Here is a 27,224-nt window from a genome sequence, read left to right as displayed (position 1 = left end):
ATAAATTCCAATTTTAAAGCAAATTCTGGTAAATATTTACTATAAATATGCTCAAGAATAATAAGAAACACAAACATTCGCAAATTTTCTTAAGTATCAAATACATTTTTGCAATTGTTACTATTTAAAGATGTGATGAAATAACGTCCAACCGGGGCGTTTTTCCCACTGAACACGCGTAATTCAGCTGACGTGATGTTCCCGTTTTTATACAACACAAAATACACCCATACTTTCCATGCGACGTTCTACATGTCTGTATAATTTTCGCGCGCTTTTTATTGAGACAAAGGATAAAGCACTTTTTATTTGACGCTATAATTTTTTATTGTCGCGTTAGCATTCAAATTTGGAAGCGTGGTCCTGAAATTCGGATTACAAATAATGCTCAAATCAGAATCGAACGAAACATTTACAGCTGTGCGCAATTAATTCAATGATAATCTGTTCAAAAGCATCGAATGAATGCTCCCATGTAACAACGCTACTCCGTATAATACACTTTTTAGAATGCTATTTTTACGTAAAAAATAATTTACACTGCTTTGTTTTGTTTACCTTTTTATCATTATTTCGGATGGCTTTTCTGGACGAAATGTGAATGAATTTTTGTAAAATTTTCGTACCGGTATGATGAAAATCATATCGCAATACAAAATGCGGATTGCGTATTGCGATATATACCGATATACCGGTATATTGTTGCAGCCCTAAGTAGGATAGCTTCACTATAAATATATATATATATAGTCGAGCTAAAAAGTGGACATCCCTTCCCTTGGATGAATTACTCTCAGCAGCACATTATAGACCTGACTGGAAGAGGATTACTGTACTGTACTGTCGTCACTCATTTCCCCCCAATGGCCCAACCGGTCAAGGGAATGATAATGATGATGTAATATTATTATACCTGCCTATTAAATGACTTGCCTGTGATATAATAATAAATGCCTATGATATAATATGACTTTCCTGCGATATCATATGACTTGTCTGTGATATTTATAGCATGCCTGAGATATAATATATTTTTACTTCAATATCATATGAATTGTCTGTGTTATTTATGGCTAACTAGAGCTTTGTCACAGACATGACGAATACCCTCACATGAAGAGCTGATGAAAAGTACTTGAAAGAGAGCGGGACACCATACTGAATGTGTAAAACGCATTAAGTGACCCAGTGACCTAGTTTTTGGCCCAGCATGGCCCATGTTCGAACATGGCCTAGAGATCATCTATATAAAACTTCTGACCAAGTTTGGTGAAGATTGGAAGTAAACAACTTCAATTAGAAAGCGGACACCATGCTCAATGTTTAAAAAGCACTTAGTGACCCCGTGACCTAGTTTTTGACCCAGCAAGGCCCATGTTTGAACTTAGCCTTAAGATTATCTAGATAAAACATTCTGACCAAGTTTAGTGAAGATCGGATGAAAACTACTTGAATAAGAGAGCGGACACCATGATGAATGTTAAAAAATGCACTATGTTACCTCGTGACCTAGTTTTTGGCCCGGCATGGCCCATGTTCAAACTTGGTCTAGAGATCATCTAGATGAAACTTCTGACAAAGCTTGGTGAAGATTGGATGAAAACTACTTGAATTAGACAGCGGCCACCATGCTGAATGTTTTAAACGCACTTAGTGACCCCGTGACCTAGTTTTTGACCCGGCATGACCAATATTCAAACTTGACCTAGCCATCATCTAGATACAACTTCTGACGTGAAGATCGGAAGAAAACAACTTGTATTGGAGAGCGGACACTTAATACGACCGACAGACAGACTGACCAAATTCACTCCTATATACCCTCCTTAAACTTTGTTTGTGGGGGTATAATTATAATACCTGCCTGTGCTGTTGGACTTGTCTGTGATATTATAATACCTGTTTGTGATATTTTTAACTTGCGTTTGATATTATATGACTTTCCTGTGATATTACAATACCTTCCTGTGATATTATATGACTTGCATGTGATATAATATGACTTTCCTATAACATTATATGCCTTACCTGTGATATTATATTACTAACCTGTGATGCTATATGCCTTACCTGTGATATTATATTACTAACCTGTGATTTTATATGACTTGCCTGTGAATATAATACCTGCCTGTGATATTATATGACTTACCTGTGATATTATATGACTTACCTGTGATATTATATGACTTTCCCATAAACTTAAATGACTTGCCTGGGAATATAATACCTGCCTGTGATCATATATGACTTACCTGTGGTATTATATGACTTACCTGTGATATTATACAACTTACATGTGATATTACATGAATTTCCTGTGATATCAACATACCTGCCTGTGATATTATATGACTTGCCTGTGGTATTACATGACTGACTTGTGATATTATACCACTAACCTGTGATATTATGTAGGACGTGGACCTGCTTGTCTCCAGCACTGAGTAGATACTTTCCTGAGTTGTCAAACCCTAACTGAGATGAAATTTCTGAAAAAATGTAACAAATATTTAAACATAAGTGCATATGTAGGTACCAAACATAAAGACAGTCATTAGAAAATGTTGCATTAGCTCTAGTTTCTAAGATGTAACCTAATAACTCTAAGTTTTCAGACCCTCTAAATCAGCCAAACCATTTTTTTTTAACTTAATTTTCAGACATACAGGTTTTCTTTGAATTGTTTCACATGACTAAATTAATACAAAGGGCCTAACGGTTATGTAAGGAAAAATGCTGCAACCCCTGGTGGCCATGTTTTACAACCAACCAAAACTATTTTCGAACTCGTCCAAGATATCATTGGGTTGAATCAAAAAGGGCAAAACCTCCTGTGATATCAAAATAATCGCCATAACAGTATGAAGGTGTTTAGGTTCTTAGGATGATTGATATCATGGTAATATTCAGTCCTTTTGCATAAATAATTTTTCCAAATTTATTCATTTTGTCTCCCTTGCGCAGTGAATTTGAATCACTTTCCAGACAAGGTCTGCATATAAGCTACCAACAGACACAAAATAATTTCACAATCTAAATTTATTGAGTAGAAATCAGTTATATATTTTTGCAAAAGAGGACCTTGATGAAATGGCAACAAGGCAATCTCACTTTCAACCTGCATGCAAGCAATCTACACACAAAAATCAGCACAATATCCACATTCTTTCTAAAGATATTGAGCACAAACTTTTTTGTTTGTTTGTAACATTGACTTCAACTTTCCCCAAATACAACCCAATGCTGCGTCTGCATGTCAGCTAAAAATAGGAGCTGATGAAAACAAACTTTTAAATAAATTTCTAAAATACAACAGTACAAGACACATAAAACTGCTTAATAGCAAAAAGAGTTATAGGCTTTAGTCTGTGACCTTGCATGATGATCACAAGACATGTGTAAAGTTTAAATAGATATATATATATATATATATATATATATATATATGTAGTAGGTACAGAGATATGCACTTGTTGAATTCAAACTTAAACCTGAATTTTCAATTGCAATAAAACCTTAACCTGAGTACAAAAGGGGGCATAATATTGCTTTAAGTCTAGTCAGAGTTATAGGTCTTTGTCAGTGAAAAGTTAAAAAGATTTGAACATATAAGCAAAGTTTCTTTTCAATATCTGTAGTAGACTGACATAAAAGGTTGATGCAAATGTTTACCTGAATTTTTAAAGTTCAAAAAGGTGTATCATACTGCTTATTTTCTGGTCATATTTTTGGGTCTTCGGCAGTGACTTGCATAACAAGAAAACGTCAGAGACGGGTGATGCTTCCCAAAGTTTTTTTTTGTCACAATATTGCACTATATATTCAGATGAAAGGAAACGTCTTGAGGGCACAGTAATTGGGGGGACAAGAATTTTTTTTATAGAAAATTTCAAAGGGCCATAACTCTGTAAAAAATCATCCGACAAGAACCCGCTGATAATATGCACATCTCCTCTTGGTAGTGAAGCTTCCCATAAAGTTTCATTGAATTTCGGTCATTAGTTGCTGAGAAATAGCCTGGACAAGAATTGCAATATATGTACAGTTAATGGAAAATTTCAAAAATGTCAAAGGGCCATAACTCTGTGAAAAATCATCCGACCAAAACCCGCTGATAATATGCACATCTCCTCTTGGTAGTGAAGCTTCCCATAAAGTTTAATTGAATTCCGGTCATTAGTTGCTGAGAAATAGCCCGGACAAAAATTGTGCACAGACGGACAGACAGACGCAAACACAGACAGACAAAGCGGTGACTATATGCTCCCCGAAAAGAAATTTTGGGGAAGCATAATAAACCATACACACATGTATGTTTTCAACGGAACACCTGTAGAAGACAGTGATATGGAGTTGTTGCATGTTTACCTTAACCAAGGCCATCCTTAAAAAATTGTTTGTTTGGCATAACCCGACCCAGGTAAATTTGGGTGGGTAGGTAGGTAGGGATTTATATATTTTTTTTAGTATTTTTTTAATGAAATCGAACTCCGACATAAACCAAACTGAATGGTAATTATCAAATAAAGCTCCAAGTCTTCTGCCTCATGAAAGGAAATCGGTAAATATTTTTCTGCACCGTCGGTATCACCGCATGTGTATTCGTAAGTCTATTTTTTGTATAAAGAACATCGAAACAAGGGCTGTTTGTAAAACATGCATGCCCCCCATATGGGCTGTCCGTTGTAGAGGCAGCCATTGTGTGAATACGTTTTTTGTCACTGTGACCTTGACCTTTGATCTAGTGACCTGAAAATCAATAGGGGTCATCTGCAAGTCACGATCAATGTACCCATGAAGTGTCATGATCCTAGGCAAAAGCGTTCTTGAGTTATCATCCTAAAACCATTTTACTATTTCGGGTCACCGTGACCTTGACCTTTGACCTTGTGACCTCAAAATCAATAGGGGTCATCTGCGAGTCATGGTCAATCTACCTGTGAAGTTTCATGATCCTAGGCATATGTGTTCTTGAGTTATCATCCGAAAACCATTTTACTATTTCGGGTCACCGTGACCTTGACCTTTGACCTAGTGACCTCAAAATCAATAGGGGTCATCTGCGAGTCATGATCAATCTACCCATGAAGTTTCATGATCCTAGGCGTATGCGTTCTTGAGTTATCATCCGGAAACCATTTTACTATTTCGGGTCACCGTGACCTTGACCTTTGACCTAGTGACCTCAAAATCAATAGGGGTCATCTGCGAGTCATGATCAATCTACCCATGAAGTTTCATGATCCTAGGCGTAAGCGTTCTCGAGTTATCATTCAAATACCATTTTACTATTTCGGGTCACCGTGACCTTGACCTTTGACCTAGTGACCTCAAAATCAATAGGGGTCATCTGCGAGTCATGATCAATGTACCTATGAAGTTTCATGATCCTAGGCCCAAGCGTTCTTGAGTTATCGTCTGACAACCACCTGGTGGACGGACCGACAGACCGACCGACATGAGCAAAGCAATATACCCCCTCTTCTTCGAAGGGGGGCATAAATATAATATAATAGACAAAAAATACTTTATCCGAAAACGAGAGTCCGAAAAATTGTACGCATTTTGCACATAAAAATGTGCATATCGTTTATAGACTACAGAAAATGAAAACAAGTAACCTAGCAAATACGTAATTAATATACTATTTTGTTGACATATTACTTTACATAGTTTGTGAGTAAAAAACAACAAAGTAATTATAACATTTTAATTTCAATCAAGAACAGAAAGGTGTAACATCTTAGACATGTAACTAATTATTTAATTATCATCCTTTAATGCAGACGGTAGAAAGTTGTAAAGTTATCAGCTTAAAAATAATTTATTGAGTGTTACGCTTATTTTCATTTGATTATTTTTTATACGACTTTTGCCATCGGCCATTATATTGCAGGCAGACGACAATTTCAACTGTTTATTCCATTATCTGCGCATGAATGACCCAATATTACCCCATAGCGAACTCAATGTTGATTGGCCAGCACCATATGCGCTTCAAAACGTTCATGGAAACAAAGAGAAAAAACAGTTTAAAAAAAAAACAATCCAGATTAAAATGGCGGATGTTTTCAATGAAATTTAACGAGATTTTAGCATATTCGCAAATTATATTTTTCTTGAGCCAAATTCGCTATATTTTCGCAAATGGCGAAAGACAGCGCGAGCCCTGTAATAGTGAGCATTTATTCCAATAATAACACGTTCGCAATGCTCGTGCTGTCGTTCGCCATTTGAGCCATCTACGCCATTTGCAAAAATATTGAGAATTTGGCTCACGAAAAATATAAATTGCGAAAATTCGAAAATCTAGTAAAATTGCGTTGAAATCATCCGCCATTTTAATCCGGACTGGTTTTCTATATTTGTCTCTTTGTTTCAATGAAAGTGTTCGCAATTCAAACAATTAACAAAACCTGGTATGTACCCAATTAGACATCGCTTGACCTGGCCTTATTTTTATTGAAGTGCACATGGTAGCTGGCCAATCAACATTGAGCTCGCTTTCACATGACATGACGTTGTCAAATGAAACGTAAGAAAGGGTGGAGCAATCGGATAATATTGGGTCATTTATGCACAGATGTTGTATAATTTGAATACACATTTAATATCGCAGTCTGCCTTCAAAATAGCGGCCGGTCGCTAGAGATAAACAAATGAAACAAAAACGTGACAATACCCGTCAATAAATATTTCTAAGCTGACCACTTTTCATCTTCCTTCCGAATATTTACCGATCTGAATTAAAGAGTGATAATTAAATAATTAGTGATATGGCGATAATAATACACATCTCTGCCGATTGCCGAATTAAATTGAACGGTGATAATTAATAAATTAGTTTTTTACACCCAAACTATCCTGAACAACAGCAGCATATTTTAATTTAAGGGATACAAGAAAAACAGGAGCGGTTTAATTGTATTTAAGATCTAATTAATCGCATATGCATATGTCAAATAAATAGGCGACTCAAATAAATACCGGTACGCCTTTTGTTCATTGCTATTCTAGATATCCTTGAAAGAGCATTCAATTAAATGACGCAAATAACCGGAAAGGATAAAAAGCGGAACGGCAAAATTTAGCGGAAAGAATTTTTGGCGAGCAAAAAAATCTTTTGTTGGAAAGTGACAAAATAAAAATTCAGTGGGGCCGATTTGAGTGGGTCGGTCGGGTTATGCCAAACAAAATTTTTTTTAAGGATGGCCCAATTTACTAAGTAACAAACAGGGGCATAATTCTGATCATTTACAGTTCTGGGGCTTGGTAAGTGACTTCACACCTTACACAAAGTTTCAATGGATTACCTGTAGTAGAAACAGAGATTTGAAGATGCTTACCAGAGCATATTATTGCTGATGCGGATAAAGATGCCCACAAACATTTGAGTGAGCAGTAAAGCTCTGACTATTCAATAAATAGTTGAGCTAACAACTACTCTTAAAACTTTTCTAATGAAATGGATGCTCACCTGAATGTACATTTTCAATGACCTCCTCGTCTTGCCCAGAAGAGTTACAGACGTATATTCCTAAATGTTGAGCCATGGCTACGGTGCGTCCATCCGGGGACAAGGATATGATGCAGGGACCTGACCACTTTAAGCTGCCTGTGAACAGCAGGTATGGGTCCTGGTTCATGTCGTAACGAACTGCAATTAATAGCATAGGATGACTTACAAAATGAATGGAATTTATCAAAGTCAAGGCGAAGCAAGCAAAAACATACTCAAAACCTTCTAGTTTAATGTGAATCTATTCATAATTGCATGGCTAGAACAAATAAATGTTATGTTCATTTAAAATACATAATAATTCATGTAATAAATTTTCATTTATATAGACCATTCAACACAGCTACAAAGGGATGTAACTTACCTGTTCATTGAACAACTACTTTGAACCATTTATCCGAATAACTTAACAATCTCAAAAGGAAAAGGGAGACAATTCACTTTTAAATATCCCTCCACTTACATTACCACAACAGAATTTAATATGAGACAGTCTCTGTGTAAACTGGGCTAACTGCATAAGCATTATACAACAGGAGATGTGTTTGTCAGAAACACAATTCCCCCTATTGCGCCGCTTTGAAATAAAAGTTCAATATATCATTTGGCAGGTTTAGAAATTATCTCCCTTTTAAACTTATTACTTCCCTTGGATTGTATTTTTCGACTTTTGACCTTGAAGGATGACCTTGACATTTCACCACTCAAAATGTGCAGCTTTACAAGATACACATGCATGCCAAATATCAAGTTGCTATATTCAATATTGCAAAAGTTATGGCCAATGTTAAAGTTTTCGGGCGGACACACAGACAGACAGACCGACAAACGGACTTACAGTTCAACTGCTATATGCCACCCTACCGGGGGCATGAAAAGAATCATATGAATACACATATAAGGAATCAAAAGTGCATGCCTTCATTAACAAGAAACCGTCAGAGACGGGTGATGCTCCCAAAAGTTTTTTTTTGTCACAATATTGCACTACTATATATTCAGATATAAGGAAACGTCTTGAGGGCACAGTAGTTGGGGGGACAAGAATTTTTTTATAGAAAATTTCAAAGGGCCATAACTCTGTGAAAAATCATCCGACCAGAACCTGCTGATAATATGCACATCTCCTCTTGGTAGTGAAGCTTCCCATAAAGTTTCATTGAATTCCGGTCATTAGTTGCTGAGAAATAGCCCGGACAAGACACTATATGTACAGTTAATGGAAAATTTCAAAGGGCCATAACTCTGTGAAAAATCATCCCACCAGAACCGGCTTATAATATGCACATCTCCTCTTGGTATTGAAGCTTCCCATAAAGTATCATTGAATTCCGGTCATTAATTGCTGAGAAATAGCCCGGACAAAAATTGTGCACGGACGGACGGACACACGGACGGACAGACGAAGCGGCGAATATATGCTCCCCCCTAAAATAAATTTTGGGGGAGCATAACAAGAGCTGTCAGAAGACAGCGCGCTTGACTTTTCGCGTGCTTGACAGTATAGCGTAAGCCATCATGTGGAAATTGTTCATATTCAATACGGTCAAGGTAATATAGTCATATTCTAACTGGAAGAGGACCATAATTGTAACATATTAATTGCTTATGTTTTAAAGAAGTTGTACATTATAGACCATTCTGAGTTCAGGTATACTTTCCACAATCTGTTGAACATTTGTAAAGACATAAAATCAGGGGTTTTTCTGCACTGTCTGCGCCTCCGGACAACGGAGGCATTCCCAAAGCAAACGGACCCGTTCCCAATCGAATTTTGATTACATATTTCCCAATTCCAAAAAAAATTCTTTCAAAATCGTTAAAAGTAAACATAATTTATATCGAAAGAGTGACTTCCCTTCATCCGCGACGTAATTAAGCCTTTAGCGACTCAGATTTTAGCAGGTGTATTTGCCGAATGCATCTGCCAATATTGACAGCGATAAGGTTCGAACTGTTCCGCATTATAACAAGTATATAGAGCCGCACAATACACATTCTAGTCCAAATCTGTAGACGCTTATTTTCAAGCATGGCTTCCCATAACGATAAGTACTACAGCAGTGTTGCATTGGAAAATGGATCGACATACGGCGGTGTAGATTTGTTGGATTTGATGGTGCTAATGTAATGAGCTGTGAAGTATCAGGTAGAATGATATAGTCGTTAAATAAATTAATAATGTAGCAGTAAAATAAATGTTTTGTTAAATGTAACTGGCTTGCCTATTGTGGCTTTGAGTGGAAGAATCCAATTGGAAATAATAAAATTTTATTTGTATGTGTTGCTAATTTCTGTCTAATGTTATTGTAAGAAAGCAAAGAAAAATCATGCTGTGACTTGTGTGACTTACCTGTTACCAGTGTTTGTTTTTGAAGACAAAATAACAAATAAAACATGTTTGTTTTTTTGTAAAACCACTTACTTATTTAAGCATGATAAAATTCCCAAATTGACCGTTTCATCGACTCGAAAATTCCCAAAATGGACAATTTTGTCGATAAAAATTCCCAATTTGGTCAGACTCCTTTTCCCAAAATAGGCAGAAAAACCCCTGTAAAACAAACTAATAAGATTATATTTCAAGTTTGATAACAATAGCTTGGGAAGGATGGTTTGACGGTCTTTCAAAAATAAAATAATAACAAGAGCACCACATAACAGGTGCCAACGCTCAGCTGCGGGTGCAGTTTTGAATAAATGAAAGCTTGTCAGAATTTTTTTTTTAGAGGTCACAGTGACCTTGACCTTTGACCTAGTGACCCAAAATTGGGTATGGCGTGTAGAACTCAACAAGGTGCATCTACATATGAAGTTTCAAAGTTGTAGGTGGAAGCACTTTGATTTTAGATCAAAATGTCAAGGTTTTATCACGACGCAGACGGCGGACGACACGATGAGCTGGCTATGACAATACCTCGGGTTTCCTCTGAAAACAGTCGAGCTAAAAATAAATAATTTTTATGTTTATAGGATTCTGGGTGGGGCATTGGGGATGGTTTGGGTGGAGTCCATTGTGGTATGTCAGGTAAGTGTTGTTTTGTCAAAGTATGAATCAAATCATCTGATCCTAATTTATTTATTTGACCTCGAGATTAATCGATTAAGATTGTAGGATATAAGCCCCCCAGGACAAAACCCCCCCAATCAAAAATTGAACATTTGGACAATTGCCCCCCAGTAGAAATGACAGGTAGGATATAAGCCCCCCAGTGCTTATTTTGCATCTGGACATTTGCCCCCCAGTGCTTTTTTTAGAAGTGGACATTTGCCCCCCAGTGCCTAATTTTCAATGACATTACTCGATTGAGCAGATAATCATGTACAATTATCACCACCTGATTACTCAAAACCTTTGAGATGATAATCCATTTATCCAATTACCACCACTGAAAGGCTTAAATAATGGAAGGGCTAAATAAGAATATACCATGTTAAAAAAAAGATCTTTATTTTGCAATTATAAATACAATAGCAATTACAATTGTACATACTTTAAAGCAGTTTATCACAAAAATGCAATTTATAACATCACGTGTTTGAATAGAGAGAATTATCATATATTATGAAGCACAAAAGAAGCACATTTTTGGAAAGAATTAATATTCTATATAACAATAAATCCATTTAATTATTATTGTAAATTGAAAACACATTATATTATATTGAAAAACAAGAAATTGTTGCTGGAATTAATTATTGCATTATATACGTTTTAACCCATTGAACAATTGAACATGTTTAATCAGTCTTACTGGAACAACTCGTATAATATAATGGAATCAAATACATGATATTATTTACACACTTTAGACATACTCTCATATTACACTCTTCAAAACTTACATTGGCATCAATACTTAAATCTGATCAAATGTCCAAGCACCTGCAGAAATGCAGAGACAGTCTTCTTTCCCTCGGAGAACTGTTGAAACAGACTCTTCAACTTCTGTTGGTACTGTTTCACTTCCCTCCTCACCCGTTTCCTCACTTGATCACCCTGTCTCAACCGTCCAAGTTCTATCAACTCATTGATCTGATCCTTCTGAATTCTACTCATACAATACCACAGAATGGGGTTCTTCTGTCCTACGAGATAGGCGAATCCATTTTTCCAAGACTCGCAAATATTGTTGGTACGTGACCCGTAATTCAGAGTCGCTTCATTCACATTCCACATATCAACTGGATACCTGGGATTGTTTGTTCGGGTAACTTTGATCACTCCTCTTGACCCCTGAGTTGACTGGTAAGGGCCACTAACATAATAAGTGTCAAAATATTCCAATATTTCACTGAGTTCTTCTGGCACAACTGAGCGCAGGTACCGCATTCCCTCCTGCACACAGTCTGTTGGCAAAATGCCAATTCATCGATCATTCCACAGAAGTGTTTGATAGACTCATCTTCTTTGTACAGAACCGACAGACCGTCAATTTGCAGTTTTCTCCATGTTGACTGCGTTAGGTGGTAAAAACAACCCTGGATGTTGACATGAGGACCTAACATAGTGTTTATAGCTCTGTGGATTGATATTTCAAAGTCACAAGAGACTGAAGTTGGATTTGGTGTGAGTTCATATCTGTCACAAGCATCCATCACATCGCCGAACACTTCTTCATACGTAGACTGTTGTTTGTTTGGTAGGAAAGCATACACACACGTTGAAAATTAGGCACTGGGGGGCAAATGTCCAGATGCAAAATAAGCACTGGGGGGCTTATATCCTACCTGTCATTTCTACTGGGGGGCAATTGTCCAAATGTTCATGTTTTCATTTGGGGGGTTTTGTCCTGGGGTGCTTATGTCTGGATCCCCGAGATTAAAGGTCATTCAAAGGTCAATGTCAAATTCAACTTGCCAGGTACAGTACCCTCTTGATAGTAAGAAAGTATTTGAAGTTTGAAAGCAATAGCCTTGATACTTTAGTGCATCTAAACACAAAATTTAACAAAAAATTCAAAGTTACTAAGTCGCAAAAGGGGCCATAATTCCGTCAAAATGACAACCAGAGTTATGCAACTTGTCCTGTACTGTCCCCTTATGATAGTTAGCGAGTGTTCCAAGTCTGAAAGCAATAACTATTATGCTTTAGGAATAAAGTGGACCTAAACACAATACTTTCAATTTTCTTAGTATAAAAAGGGGCATAACTCTAAAAATAATGCTGACAGAGTTATGCACCTTGACCTTCACAATTGTCTTGTTGCCATAAATAAGTATTCTGAGTTTGAGTTAATTATCTTTGATAGCGTTAAAGTTATTTGACTTTATACAAAACTTTAACCAACGCAGATGGCGACGCCTGGGCGAGTAGTATAGCTCTCATTTTTCTTCAAAAGTCGAGCTAATAAGACAGATTTCATGGTATAAAAAGTTCAACTAAAAAGTTGGCTAAAAAACTAAGAATAAGTTATAATGGCCAATGTAATTTTTTGATAATCACATAATTAAAGAATATTGTTTAACAAGTTTGGAATTGTAACATCCTGCGAATGACATGAAATGCATGTTGTACAAAGAAACCTATTCAGTTTGACTACATCTTACTGTTTGTATCCCAGTATTTCCAAGTTCCATCTTTCGATGCAGATGCCATTCTTGTGGAATCGTGGTTAAAACTGAAGCAGTGGACGCCAGCAGCGTGACCTTTCAATTCAAACGCTCTACGAACCTCATGGAACTCACCAGACTTTGTAAAACACACTTCCCAAACCTTCACATCAGGTGTGAAGCCTGCAAAATGCACCAGACTTTGTAAAACACACTTTCCAAACCTTCATATCAGGTGTGATGCCTGCAAAATGCACCAGACTTTGTAAAACACACTTCCCAAACCTTCACATCAGGTGTGAAGCATGAAAAATGCACCAGACTTTGTAAAACACACTTCCCAAACTTTCACATCAGGTGTGAAGCCTGAAAAATGCAATTAAAATAGAAATGTTACAGACACTGATGTCTCTACAACTCATGTTTGAAAACAGACAAATCCTCTATATTTTTTACAGCAAACAAAAAGACAGAGGCCCAAAACTCTTTCCATAATGAACATCTGCACGTTCAGCTGTGAAACTTTAAGTACTAGTATTAAGCAATATCCGCTAAGAGGAGTTGAAGACACACAATTTTGAACTTAATCTTACGTATACAAATGTATATAGTGGAAAAAGGTGCGAAGAAAATTGTGGAACTATATATATATATATAAATTATAGTCTCATCAATGTACACAGTATATAATCACATACATAACACAGTTTAAAATACAGTACATTGCCAATCTGAAAAGATTTACAAGAGACTTTTAATGTTGACATTACAAACTTAGAAACATCATAAGATAATCATGATCCATAGACTTTACTTTATGTACACTTAATACAAATAAGATCTAAAGGATCCTTGTAAATCGGGTAATTAAAATCTGCCTTAAGAAGGGATGTTATAACACATTCTCAAAATGGGTATAAATTAATGGACAGCGTTTGATCAGATTTTAACACAATTTGATTAACAAGGGAACTTTAAGATGGAGCTAAAACAATTTGCCTAGTAAAACAATTGTCATATATTCTATATATTCTACAAATGAAAAAACAACAAAGGACAGTTATTCTGACAAAAAATTGTCCCCGCAAAAATATCTTTCTTTAAGATTATTTACACATTAAGGTCATTCAGCTGTGAAAGTTTAGGCAAGATCTCCACAGTAATTAAAGAACATTAAAACACCAGCCTCAGGCAACAATATATAACAAACAGACAAAGAGCCATGATCATGCTGATGATGTTCTAAATCCTTCCTTTCCATCAACTACAATTTAAGGTAGTTCAATGGTGAAAGTTTGAGCAAGATCCAACCAGTATTTTAAGAGGCTTAAACGAACAAGCATCAGGACATACATGTACAGACCTATAAAAAAATGCAATTCTAAATGCCTCCCATCCATTAAGGGAATAAATATGTTAACTGATTAAACACCATTGGTTTTAGAATGGCTCCTTCTGAGGTGTACATTTTGTTAATATCCATATACCTACTAAACACACTTTTGATACAAGGTGAATTATCAATGACCAAACAAATATAGTGACACACATGTAGAAACTGGGATTTTTAAATGAACTGTTCTAACTATTTTGCCTTACCAAAATTGTTATTTACTGTGCAGTCAAACTAGCATGTTTCAGTATTAAATTATTGCAGACATGGTGCAGTCAATTGTACCATTGTCCATGTTGTAACAGTGCATAAACAGAAAAGTGCAAGTTTGATAGAGTTTGCTAAACATAATTTCTCTGCAGTGTTTTTTTTCACCATTTTGGGAATGGGGCTGGGTCCCTTTGGATTGGGAAAATTCAATTTGACGTTTTGACTAAAATTGGGAAAATCTTGTTCTTGTTGTTTCGCTAAAAAATGCTTGAAAATGGAGTTAATAAGTGTTTTCAGTAGTATATTTACTAAGGTTTAATTTATATGAATGGAAGATGAACAAAATATTGAGAACTAAAAAAAAATAACCTTCCATTAGGAATTTTAAGCTCCCATTTGGGAAAAAAATATACTTTTTTTCCATTGGGAATGGGGCCGATTACGGACCCGATTTTGTATGAAACAAGAAATGTGTCCACAGGACACGGATGCCCCCAACTGTAACTTTGTCACTACATAAAAGTATAACTGTGTAAACGCTTGGTAGAAGTTATTAGCTTTTTTCAAATCCTAAACGCAGATTTCGAACCTAAACGCAGACCCTAGGTTCAAGGTCAAGGTCACAGGGGTAAAAATTTGTGTGCGTATGGAAAGGCCTTGTCCATATACACACGCATGCCAAATATGAAATTGCTATCTGAAGCGACATAGAAGTTATGAGCATTTTTCGAAATCTAAACGCAAAGTGTGACGGACAGACTGACGGACAGACAGTCCGATCACTATATGCCCTCTTTTGGGGGCATAAAAATGTCTTAGAATATCAAAATAAATCAGAAAGTCACAAACTAGAGAGCGAACAACATGCTTAATCCTTGAAATGCACTAAGTGACCCCATGACCTAGTTTTAGACCCGGCATGACCCATATTCGAACTTGACCTAGATATTGTCTTAATACAACTTCTTACCAAGTTTAGTAAAGATCAGATGAAAACTACTTCAATTAGAGAGCGGACACCATGCTAAATCCTTGAAATGCACTAAGTGACCCAGTGACCTAGTTTTTGACCCGGCATGACCCATATTTGAACTTGACCTAGATATTGTCTTGATACAACATCTGACCAAGTTTAGTAAAGATCAGATGAAAACTACTTCAATTAGAGAACGGACACCATGCTAAATCCTTGAAATGCACTAAGTGACCCCGTGACCTAGTTTTTGACCCGGCATGACCCATATTCAAACTTGACCTAGATATTGTCTGGATACAACTTCTGACCAAGTTTGGTAAAGATCGGATGAAAACTATTTGAATTAGAGAGCAGACACGAAGTGTGACCGACCGACCGACAGACAGTGCGAAAACTATATACCCCCTTTTCTTCGAAATGGGGGCATAAAAAACAACAACAATGCTCTGCAAACAGATTTTCTTTTAAACGGACAAGTACGTCAATATGCAAATATAACATGATAACTAACCTGATGAAGCCACAAATCTTCCACAAGGTGAGACAGCTCCATAGGAGTTGTTCATGTGGTTGGTGTTGATCTCACTGAGAACATCACCTAGCAACAGGCATCACATACATATGTCAACTATGAAATGTAACCTTGAAACAGGCATGGCCTACATATGTGAATTTTGCAATGTCACCTTGTAAAAGCCATGGCATACATATGTGAATAGTGGAATGTCACCTTGTAAAAGCCATGGCATACATATGTGAATAGTGCATTGTCACCTTGTAAAAGACATGGCATATAAATGTGAATAGTGCAATGTCACCTTGTAAAAGACATGGCATACATATGTGAACAAGCAAATTCCTTGAATTGATATCCCCCGCCAATATGCTTCTGGACACAAAAGTGTTATATTTCACACTCAAAAAAGCATTTTTTCAAGCTACAAAGGGCCATAACTCTGTTATAAAAAGATTGTGTACAATGCCATTTGGCGTGCATCATCCTCTTATCCATATATATACTCATACCAAGTTTCAATGAAATCCACCAAGGCACTTCCAAGATATGGCTCCAGACGGACGGAAAGACGGACAACGCCAAAACAATATCCCTCCGCCTATGGCAGGAGATAATTATACAATGTCACCTTGTAAAAGACATGGCATACATATGCCAATTATGCAATGTCATCTTGAACAAGAGTGCCAAACTGTCACAAGATACGGTGTTTGAAGGTTTTGGACAACTTGATAACTTAACCATTAAAGTGGCAAAATGATTTTTTTTTAATTAAGCAACACATAACTACCCATATTTGAACTTGACCTAGATATCATTTAGACACAACTTCTGACCAGATTTGGTGAATATTGGAGGAAAACTACTTCAATTAGAGAGCGGACACCATGCTAAATCCTTGAAATGCACTAAGTGACCCCATGACCTAGTTTTTGACCCGGCATGACCCATATTCAAAATTGACCTAGATATTGTCTTGATACATCTTCTGACCAAGTTTGGTGAAGATCGGATGAAAACTACTTCAATTAGAGAGCGGATGCCATGCTAAATCCTTGAAATGCACTAAGTGACTCTGTGACCTAGTTTTTGACCAGGCATGACCCATATTCGAACTTGACCTAGATATTGTCCAGATACAACTTCTGACCAAGTTTGGTGAAGATGGAATGAAAACTTTTGAATAAGAGAGCGGACACTGCAGTGGACACCGCCGCCCACCAAGGGTGATCTTATAATACATCCCGTTTTGAAAAACGGGCGTATAAAAATGCCTTACATGTGAAAAATTATTTCTGAGACGCATAACAGATTAAATCAACAGCAGCGACATGTCCTCCATCAGGTTAACTATTCACTAGATTGCTTCGTTTGTTCTTCATACAGACTTGTTTATAACATGCACGGCACCTTTTATGGACCAGACAATCATGGTGGTGTCAGAGGAAATGGACATGATGAACTTGCCACTGCTTGCTATGCCTATGTTGATAATTTGAGCTTTGTGTTTCTGCAAATAAAAATAATATTCACATCATCACAGTACTGAAAATAAAAGGCTGTTCTTCACAATAACAGACATAAAGAAATTAAATTAAACTAAAAGTAACCAAGGCTTTTTATAGACACCGTAATACTATTAAAATCATTTTTTTTTATCTTATAAGACTACCTTGTACAACATTATTTAATTATTGTCCTTACCTGTGGAAAGTCAAGCGCGCCTGTTATATTGCCTGGACTCCCGTCTTCTTTCTTCCCTATCCGAAAAACCCGCACTGTGTTTGCATTACCCAGACTTACAATGAATGCCCTGAATAAAACCATTATTTTGTTCATTTTGTTTTTCGTCATTCAATGTTGTACTATTACATGAAAAGTAAAACACTGTGAAAATTGGGTTTGCTTTTGTTATGATATTGGTTTATGGAAAGAAAGATATACATTTCTTCGAGGGCTAGTCCCTCGCAGTGAGTGGTGAAAGGAATTTACACAACTGTAAATTTCTATATAACATTAAGTTTAACTGTTTAAAATTATGTAAGAAATTATGTAAAACTTGTTTTGCAACCAGTTATAGTCATACCATTTTGAGCCAAGAAAACATTTTTAACAATAAACAGGAAGGTAAATATTTAGTTTTTAAAATTCCCCAAAACATAAGATAAGCCAACACAAAACAAGGGCTGTTTGTAAAACATGCATGCCCCCCATATGGGCTGTCAGTTGTAGTGGCAGCCATTGTGTGAATTTTATTTTGTCACTGCGGCCTTGACCTTTGACTTAGCGACCTGAAAATCAATAGGGGTCATCTGCCAGTTATGATCAATGTACCTATGAAGTTTCATGATCCTAGGCCTAATTATTCTTGAGTTATCATCCGGAAACCATTTTACTATTTCAAGTCACTGTGACCTTGACCTTTGACCTAGTGACCTGAAAATCAATAGAGGTCATCTGCCAGTCATTATCAATGTACCTGTGAAGTTTCATGATCCTAGGCGTAAGCATTCTTGAGTTATCATCCGGAAACTATTTTACTTTTTCGAGTCACTGTGACCTTGATCTTTGACCTGAAAATCAATAGGGGTCATCTGCCAGTCATGATCCTAGGTGTTAGCATTCTTGAGTTATCATCCAGAAAACATTTTACTGTTTCAAGTCACTGTGACCTTGACCTTTGACCTAGTGACCTGAAAATTAATAGGGGTCATCTGCCAGTCATGATCAATGTACCTATGAAGTTTCATGATCCTAGGCGTAACCATTCTTGAGTTATCATCTGGAAACCATTTTACTGTTTCGAGTCACTGTGACATTGACTTTTGACCTAGTGACCTGAAAATCAATAGGGGTCATCTGCCAGTCATGATCAATGTTCCTATGAAGTTTCATGATCCTAGGCGTTAGCATTCTTGAGTTATCATCCAGAAAACATTTTACTGTTTCGAGTCACTGTGACCTTGACCTTTGACCTAGTGACCTGAAAATCATTAGGGGTCATCTGCCAGTCATGATCAATGTACCTATGAAGTTTCATGATCCTAGGCGTAAGCATTCTTGAGTTATCATCCGGAAACCATTTTACTGTTTCGAGTCACTGTGACCTTGACCTAGTGACCTGAAAATCAATAGGGGTCATTTGCCAGTCATGATCAATGTACCTATGAAGTTTCATGATCCTAGGCCTAAGCGTTCTTGAGTTATCACCCGGAAACCATCTGGTGGACGGACCGACTGACCGACATGTGCAAAACAATAAACCCCCTCTTCTTCGAAGGGGGGGCATACAAATGTTTATATCAAATTTAAGTTTCAAAAGGATCAAAGAACAAGAAAACTCACTTAGAGTCTGGACTAAATTTCACTTTTGATCCATGATCCAGATCCACATTACCACGTATTGCCCTGCAACATTTATAAAGGATCATGAAAAAGCATGTCCAGTGTGTTTTTTCCACCATTTTGGGAAACAGGACAGGGCCCCTTTGGATTGGGAAAATCGCGTTCTTTTGACTTAAATTGGGAAATGAGTGTTGTGTTTTTTGCTAACAAATATTTAAAAATTCAATATTACATTTATTAAGGTTCAACTTATAGCGCTCTATGGGAGATTAACTAAATGTTAAGTTTATACTTTTTCAGTATGCTCCACTATGTACTTGGGAGTATAAAAAACAAGGATTTTGTCAAGCAATATGGTCCCCTACCGGCTCCACCATTGTCAGAAATTCCACCATTTTCAGATATTTTTTTGGGGGTTGCCATAGCAACCACAATTTTTGATGTAGGAACAAGAGAAATAACGTGCATAATGTCCATGTTGCCATCTATCCATGTTCCAAGTTTCATGAAAAAATATTAAGAACTTTTAAAGTTATTGCAGGATCTAGAAAACCACCATTTTCAGCAGTATTTCTAGTCTATTTGTTGTCATAGCAACCAGAACTTTTGACGTAGGAACAAAATGAAATGACGTGCATAATGTCCATATTGCCATCTATCCATGTTCCAAGTTTCATCAAAAAATATTAAGAACTTTCAAAGTTATCGCAGGATCCAGAAAAGTGTGACGGACAGACGGACGGATGGACAGACAGACAGACGGAGCGCAAACCATAAGTCCCCTCCCGTGAAACCGGTAGGGGACAAAAATGCAATACCCTAAACCATTGCTATAGTGCAACTTATTGCTTCATTTTGGACCATAAAATATTAATGGTATATACTTGTGTTCTTTCTGTTCAAATTCTTTTGTTGACCACAGCATCAAGGATCTATCTGAAAAAAACAACAACATTTTTTCGGATTTGAGCAGTGCTCTGCAAAAACCAGGCTCAATGTATGGGCGTAAAGTGTTGTCGCATATAGGCCTCTGCAGTCGGCACAGGCAAATCTGGGACAATTTTCGACACATTTTCATTAATCCAAGTCTCCCCAGATAAACGCTTATACATGTACATTACCACACCGATTGCTTTCTGTGAAGACATACTTAAGTTTCATTATTTCTATCATATGAAACATTAAACAATACAATCTTTTGTACATTTGCAAACAGAGTTTCCTTTTTGCAATTATCTTCTCTTACAAAATGTGGTAAATAAGTGCTCAAGATACAGTAAACAAGAAGTTATTTAAGAAATAATATTTTTCTATCATGGTTTGTTGTCGAATAACCCACAGTAAGGAGTATAGATGCGTAGGAATTAAATCAAGAGTGCGAAGCACGAGTGATTTGATAACATGCATCTATACAACTTACTGTGGGTTATTCGACAACAAACCATCATAGAAAAATATTATTTTGATTCTAACACGATTCTGATTGATTTGGTTCAAGCTTTAGGACGTGAACTATATTTTTCAATACTCCGCCCTTCTTAGTACAAAGTTCACTATTTAGTGACGTCATTGAATTGAACAAACATATGACGTCGTTTTCATTCATAAATATTTTGCAGATGACGTCACTTTCATTGAAAACAACAATCGTAGAAATTTAATGACGTCACGTTTTTTGATGCTACTGAAAAGCTGACATGCTATAAATGTTTTCTGAATTACGTTATCTAACAAATAACATTCTTTGTAGGCGTGGTTATGCCACTTATAACCAAATATACAATTTGTTGTTTCATTACATTTATATACATGCTACAATTATTACATTTCTTTTAGAGCGGGTTTTAACACGTGCATTTTACTGCAATATTTTCTTTATTTATTCGAAACTATTTTTGAAACATTAAGCTCCGCCCATAAGTTATTGCAGAATAACCCACACTTGATCTCCTTCTTTGTCTATAGAAACAAGTCGCGTGCCGTGTTAGAATTTGAATTTTACATCTGTATGAAGATTATTTATAAAAGAATTTTTTTAATTCATTTCAATTTTTTTGTTTTTGTTTTGTTTAAATATGTACAGTGGTGTGCTGATAAGATTTTTCCAAAGATTTTGAAAACAAGTACAAATACAAACAAGAGGGCCTGAAAGGCCCAAAGTCGCTCACCTGAGATACAATGTAACAAGATATTATTGGGACACGAAGATCCGAAAATAAATGTGGCCTCTAGAGTATTAACAAGGTTTTACTATAGCCATATAAGGAAAAATGCCCCGCCCCCTGGCAGCCATGTTTTTGAACCAACCAGCATCATTTTTGAACTCATCCAAGATATTATCGGGATGAATCTTCTGACCAAGTTTCATGAAGATCGGACAGTAAATGTGGCCTCTAGAGTGTTAACAAGATTTTACTAAAGCCATATAAGAAAAAATGCCCCGCCCCTTGGAAGTCATTTTTTCAAGCAAACATAATTATTTTCGAATTCATTTAAGATATCATTGAGACCAATCTTCGGAACAAATTTCATGAAGATTGGACAATAAATGTGGCCTCTAGAGTGTTAACAAGGTTTTACTATAGCCATATATAGCCATAAGGAAAAATGCCCCGCCCCTGGTGGCCATGTTTTTAAAGCAACAAAAACCTTTTCAAACTCATCCAAGATATCATGGGGACAAATCTTCTGACCAAGTTTCATGATGATCGGAAAATAAATGTGACCTCTAGAGTGTTAACAAGGTTTTACTATAGCCATATAAGGAAAATAGCCCCGTCCCTGTGGTGGCCATGTTTTTCAACCAACCGGCATCATTTTTTAACTCATCCAAGATATTATTGGGATAAGTCTTCTGACCGAGTTTCATGAAGATCGGAATATGAATGTGGCCTCTAGAGTGTTAACAAGATTTTACTATAGCCTTATATAGCCATATAAGGAAAAATGCCGCCGCCCTTTGGCGGCCATGTTTTTCAAGCAAACGTAACCATTTTCGAACTCATCCAAGATATCATTAAGACAAATCTTCTGACCATATTTCATCAAGATTGGACAATAAATGTGGCCTCTAGAGTGTTAACAAGGTTTTACTATAGCCATATAAGAAAAAATGCCCCGCCCCCTGGCGGCCATGTTTTTCAACCAACCGGCATCATTTTCGAACTCGTCAAAGATATTATTGGGATGAATCTTCTGACCAAGTTTCATTAAGATTGGACAATAAATGTGGCCTCTAGAGTGTTAACAAGATTTTACTATAGCCATATAAGGAAAAATGCCCCGCCCCTTGGCAGCCATGTTTTTCAAGCAAAGGTTACCATTTTTGAACTCATCAGATATCAGTGGGACAAATCTTCTGAGCAAGTTTCATGAAGAGCGGAAAATAAATGGTGCCTCTAGAGTGTAAACAAGGTTTAACTATAGCAATATAATGAAAAATGACCCGCCCCCTGGCGGCCATGTTTTTCAACCAACCGGCATCATTTTTGAACTCTTCTAAGATGTTATTGGGATGAATCTTCTGACCAAGTTTTATGAAGATCAGACAATAACTGTGGCCTCTAGAGTGTTAACAAGTGTGTGTGTTGTTGTAGTTTATTTACAGGTCTTTTCCGCGTCTTCACGACTACATTAGGTATCGACCTGCCCCTGTGATCTTTCAGGGGAGACAATCTCCAGATAAATTTTTGTCTGGACGCAGCTCCGCCGAGGGAGTGCAGCAAGCAGCTCTGCCTTTATGACCACTCTCGCTGTCACCGGCCGTCGTCTTCAACCCCGAGACGGTTTCCCCAGTGCGTTGAGCGCACTGAGTACCGCCGCCCCTGGTCCACTCTCTAGGGCCACACCCTCGATGTTTCTGATACCATCACCAGGTCCACTCCGTACGTCCTCCACACTGGTAAGCTCGCTGTCCCGCTCTCTCCAGTCCCTCTCTTGGAAAGTATAGTGTGAAAGCCACACTACCTCCTTGACCCTTGCATACAGAGTGGCTCAGGCCCCCGGTTGTCAAGATCCTGGAGACAGCGAACCCCCGTCGATTAACAGCGGTTGACGAGACCGCTGTATCTTCTGGGAGACAGCGAACATAGCAGTATAGAACACGTCCGGCTCGAGGGTGGCAGACTCAGCTGGATTAGCAGAGCCGCCCGCAGAAGTTCCCTCTATAAGGAAATATGTAAAGGTGAGAAGATCTTCTGCGGGTGACTCTCGCCTCGGTCGCGACGCGCACGCTCCAGCTGCTGACCGAGGAGTGTTAACAAGATTTTACTATAGCCATATAAAGAAAAATGCCCCACCCCTTGGCAGCCAATGTTTTTCATGCAAATGTTACCATTTTTGAACTCATCCAAGATATCATTGAAACCAATCTTCTGACAAAATTTCATGAAGATTGGAAATAAATGTGGCCTCTAGAGAGTGAACAAGGCAAATGTTGACGTCGCACAACGGACGACGGACAACGGACAAAAGGTGATCACACAAGTTCACCATGAGCACGTTGTGCTCAGGTGAGCTAAAAATACACCATTACTTACAAATATGACTGTTGCAATTCAAGTTCATAAATCATGATTCCTTCAAACCATACTTGCTTTAAAATTTACAATATTAAAATTAATGTTTATATGAAATGTATATTCCGGCATATTTTACTTTATTTTACACAACCTTCAACAAACTTTTAAAATTTACATTTATTTGAAAGATCTGATCATTTAACACCTGCAATGAACTAACAGTATTGATTCATAACATTCTGTATAATTATATAAATAAACAATACATCACTGTAATCTGTGTGTAATACACTGATATGTTATTTTTTTTAAGTAAAAATTTTAACTGAAAATGCATGTACCTTATTTGTTGAATATACCGAAAAAAAGAATTAAGCTTAATACCTTCGGCCACTGTTATTACATATTTGCCATTTGGGCTGAAGTCCATGTCGAGAATTGGTGAACTGTGTCCCTTCAAGGTTCCAGCCAACCATTTATGGGTGAACACTATCTTCTCTCTGCTTCTGACTCTTGCTACTAACTTAGGTTTTTTGTTAGCAAGTTGTTTTTCAGATTTTGAAGAATTTTTACTTTCTTCTTCAACTTGTTCATCTAAAGTGGAATAAAACTCACAACAATTAATGAAATTCTATGCATGTTAGGAAATACATGAATAATACAGATTTGTTAAAGGGGCCTTTTCAAAGATTTTGGCATGTATTGAAGTGTGTCATTAAATGCTTTATATTAATAAAGGTAAACATTGGATTTAAAAAGCTCTATGAAAAAAACATGAACACAATTAAAGAAAGAAAACAAATTATTCCTTAACTGGGCTCGAACAACTGACTCCTGGAGTAAAAGTCTATTGCCTAGACCACTCGGCCATCCGTGCTCATACTATGATTTTTGTATTTTATACTTTATATAGGCAATCCTCGTAGTGTTACAATATTAAACAACAACAATACAACTCTCGAAATTATTAAATCGTTTCGTGTTGCAACGCTTTATAATTTTCAGGTTTTCAAATCGTCAAAAGATGCATATAATGGTTATTTTACAGCAAGGTTAATGTTCAGTATTACTGTTTCCTCATAAATATCATAACTACAACGAAAATTTGCGTATCTTAAACAATAATTTTTAATTTTGTCAATTTTCCAAAATGTGAAAAGGCCCCTTTAATATGGGTCAAGAATAGCTTTTTTATTTTTAACTACATAAAATTTATAGAAGAACAACGTTTTGTGTAAAACAAGTTAAAATGTCTAAATGTTAGAACAAGACAAAAATACTGAAGACCCTGAGGACCAGTGCATGATATCACAAAAACTGTAGCTTAGTGGTATAATATTAGAGATTCCTTGTTTGAGGCTACTTTTCAAGACGGAGGCAACATTTAAACATAGTTTGCAATGTAATTCTTTATAAAACATTTTACACCACCAGGGTATAATAATACTTGTACCTTATATTTAATCTCTTTATTGTCTTGACTCTTTCTTTCAACAAATAACAACACCCATTCAAATCATCTGTCAAACTCAATCTCAAATCATAGGAATGCATCACCACTGTCAATAATCTTGCCCATGTAAAATATTAACACATAATTATTGTTAAAGTAAAAACAAAATAAAGTTATTTTCTTGACTTTACACAATATCTCTCCTTCCCAATTGTTGCCATTTTGCAAGTTTAATGTTGAAAATATACAACTTGAAATAATTAATTTCAACATCTTTGACAGATGTTATCTGGTCACAAACATATATATCATTTAATATCAAAGCAATTTATTTATTTGCTTGCAGCTAAATCCTCTTTCAACTTACAACCTGTTGTTTTTGATATAAAACTGTCTGTCATAATGATTGAGGACAAACATAGTGATAATGTTCATAAATAAATAAATCTGCATGCAGAAAATAGGCCGTAAAACGGACCAGATCCCAAAGCAAGCAGACCCAATCCCAAACCGAAATTTGTAAAAAAACTCTGCTTTTTTTTTAAAAGAAGTGTCTAATGATTATTATATATCATTTTTAATTCATAAAAATCTAACAAGTATATAACTTAAACTTTTCGCATGAAAGTGCGTTTTTTTTCCAAAAATTGACAGGTTAAGGCCTGATGTGTCAAAATTTGTTGATAAAAAAAATCCCAAATTGTTACATTTTGACACAATCTTCAAGCATCATTCATTGGATTCCTTTTAGGACTCCTACTTTTTTCTTTAAAAAGACCTGAACTTTTTAAAATTAAGAAGTCCCAGGACTCCTCTGCTTCAGAATCTTAGTTTTACCCTTGTTAAATTTACTCATCCATTCAGCATATATTCCATGGAGTACATTTAAAAAAATGATCTGATGTTTAAATGAAGCAATACAGCATGTTCATCTATTCGGTTATTCCCTATCTGAAGGACCCAGCCACTTTTTCCATAAAGCTTAAAAAAACAACACTAGCAACATGCATTGTTGATAACATGCTGACAAAGTAATGTACCCAATGAATTTAATAGCATTAATTATTTCAAGCACAAACACATAGTATTGATTGAACCTAAAGGATTCTGTTTCTGGTAATTTCCTTATATTAATATTTTGAAATAGGCTAATTTTGAGGTAGGGGTATTTTTGATGATTGCGCATTTTCCATAGTAAACATGTGTACCTCACATACTCGACGGAAGTAACGTGTTGTATACATTGGTTATACATTGCTCATTCAATGATGATCTAATTTACCGTTTCATGGCTATACAGACGGTAAATAAACATACTTTTATTCAAATATGGTGCTTTTTATGCCTGTCAACTAATCCCTATTAAGTAAATAAATTATCACCATGAGTGAATACAGTTTTAATTAATTTATCAACAACTTCAATCTTTGACAGTTCGTCTGCTTCACTCGTCATGATACATACCATAGTAGTTAAGTGGCATTCATTGGAAACTGTAGTATACTGTTCAACATAAAAAACGAGTCAAAGTTATGCAAGTCTTTACATCGTTTTTATTGCTCATAAAGATATTTCATCAATAATGAAACTGTATTTGGCAATTACAAAAACAGTTTTAAATATATTTTCTAGCAAAAGGGTCCTTCTGAGGCCCTTACAGGAAGTATGACAGAAGCCTACCCAGCTGTGGTTAAAGATGGGATTCCAGTGGAAAGAGCTGCAAACATGTTCTCAG

The 27,224-nt window shown here is 36.4% G+C and overlaps 1 protein-coding gene across 4 annotated transcripts in view; it reads right to left on the bottom strand.

Annotated features, from left to right (window-relative positions):
• The window catches only part of LOC127865193 (transducin beta-like protein 2), a 78,693-nt gene that overhangs the window by 40,257 nt on the left and 11,212 nt on the right, over positions 1–27,224 (bottom strand). For 3 of the 4 annotated variants that reach the window (XM_052405173.1, XM_052405171.1, XM_052405170.1), the window contains exons 2-10: positions 24,421–24,630; positions 20,401–20,452; positions 19,517–19,579; positions 17,876–17,984; positions 17,582–17,681; positions 16,166–16,252; positions 13,073–13,258; positions 7,481–7,660; positions 2,403–2,492 (exon numbers count right to left, since the gene is read on the bottom strand). In XM_052405173.1, the coding sequence (XP_052261133.1) occupies positions 2,403–2,492; positions 7,481–7,660; positions 13,073–13,258; positions 16,166–16,252; positions 17,582–17,681; positions 17,876–17,984; positions 19,517–19,579; positions 20,401–20,452; positions 24,421–24,630 (1,077 nt within the window). The remainder of the gene's footprint in view (positions 1–2,402; positions 2,493–7,480; positions 7,661–13,072; positions 13,259–16,165; positions 16,253–17,581; positions 17,682–17,875; positions 17,985–19,516; positions 19,580–20,400; positions 20,453–24,420; positions 24,631–27,224) is intronic. The other variant, XM_052405172.1, reaches the window with a different exon arrangement.

Source organism: Dreissena polymorpha, chromosome 1 (genome assembly GCF_020536995.1).
Source record: "Dreissena polymorpha isolate Duluth1 chromosome 1, UMN_Dpol_1.0, whole genome shotgun sequence".
NCBI lineage: Eukaryota > Metazoa > Mollusca > Bivalvia > Myida > Dreissenidae > Dreissena > Dreissena polymorpha.
The sequence above is the reverse complement of the archived record's forward strand: the minus strand, read 5'-3'. Positions and strand labels throughout refer to the sequence as shown.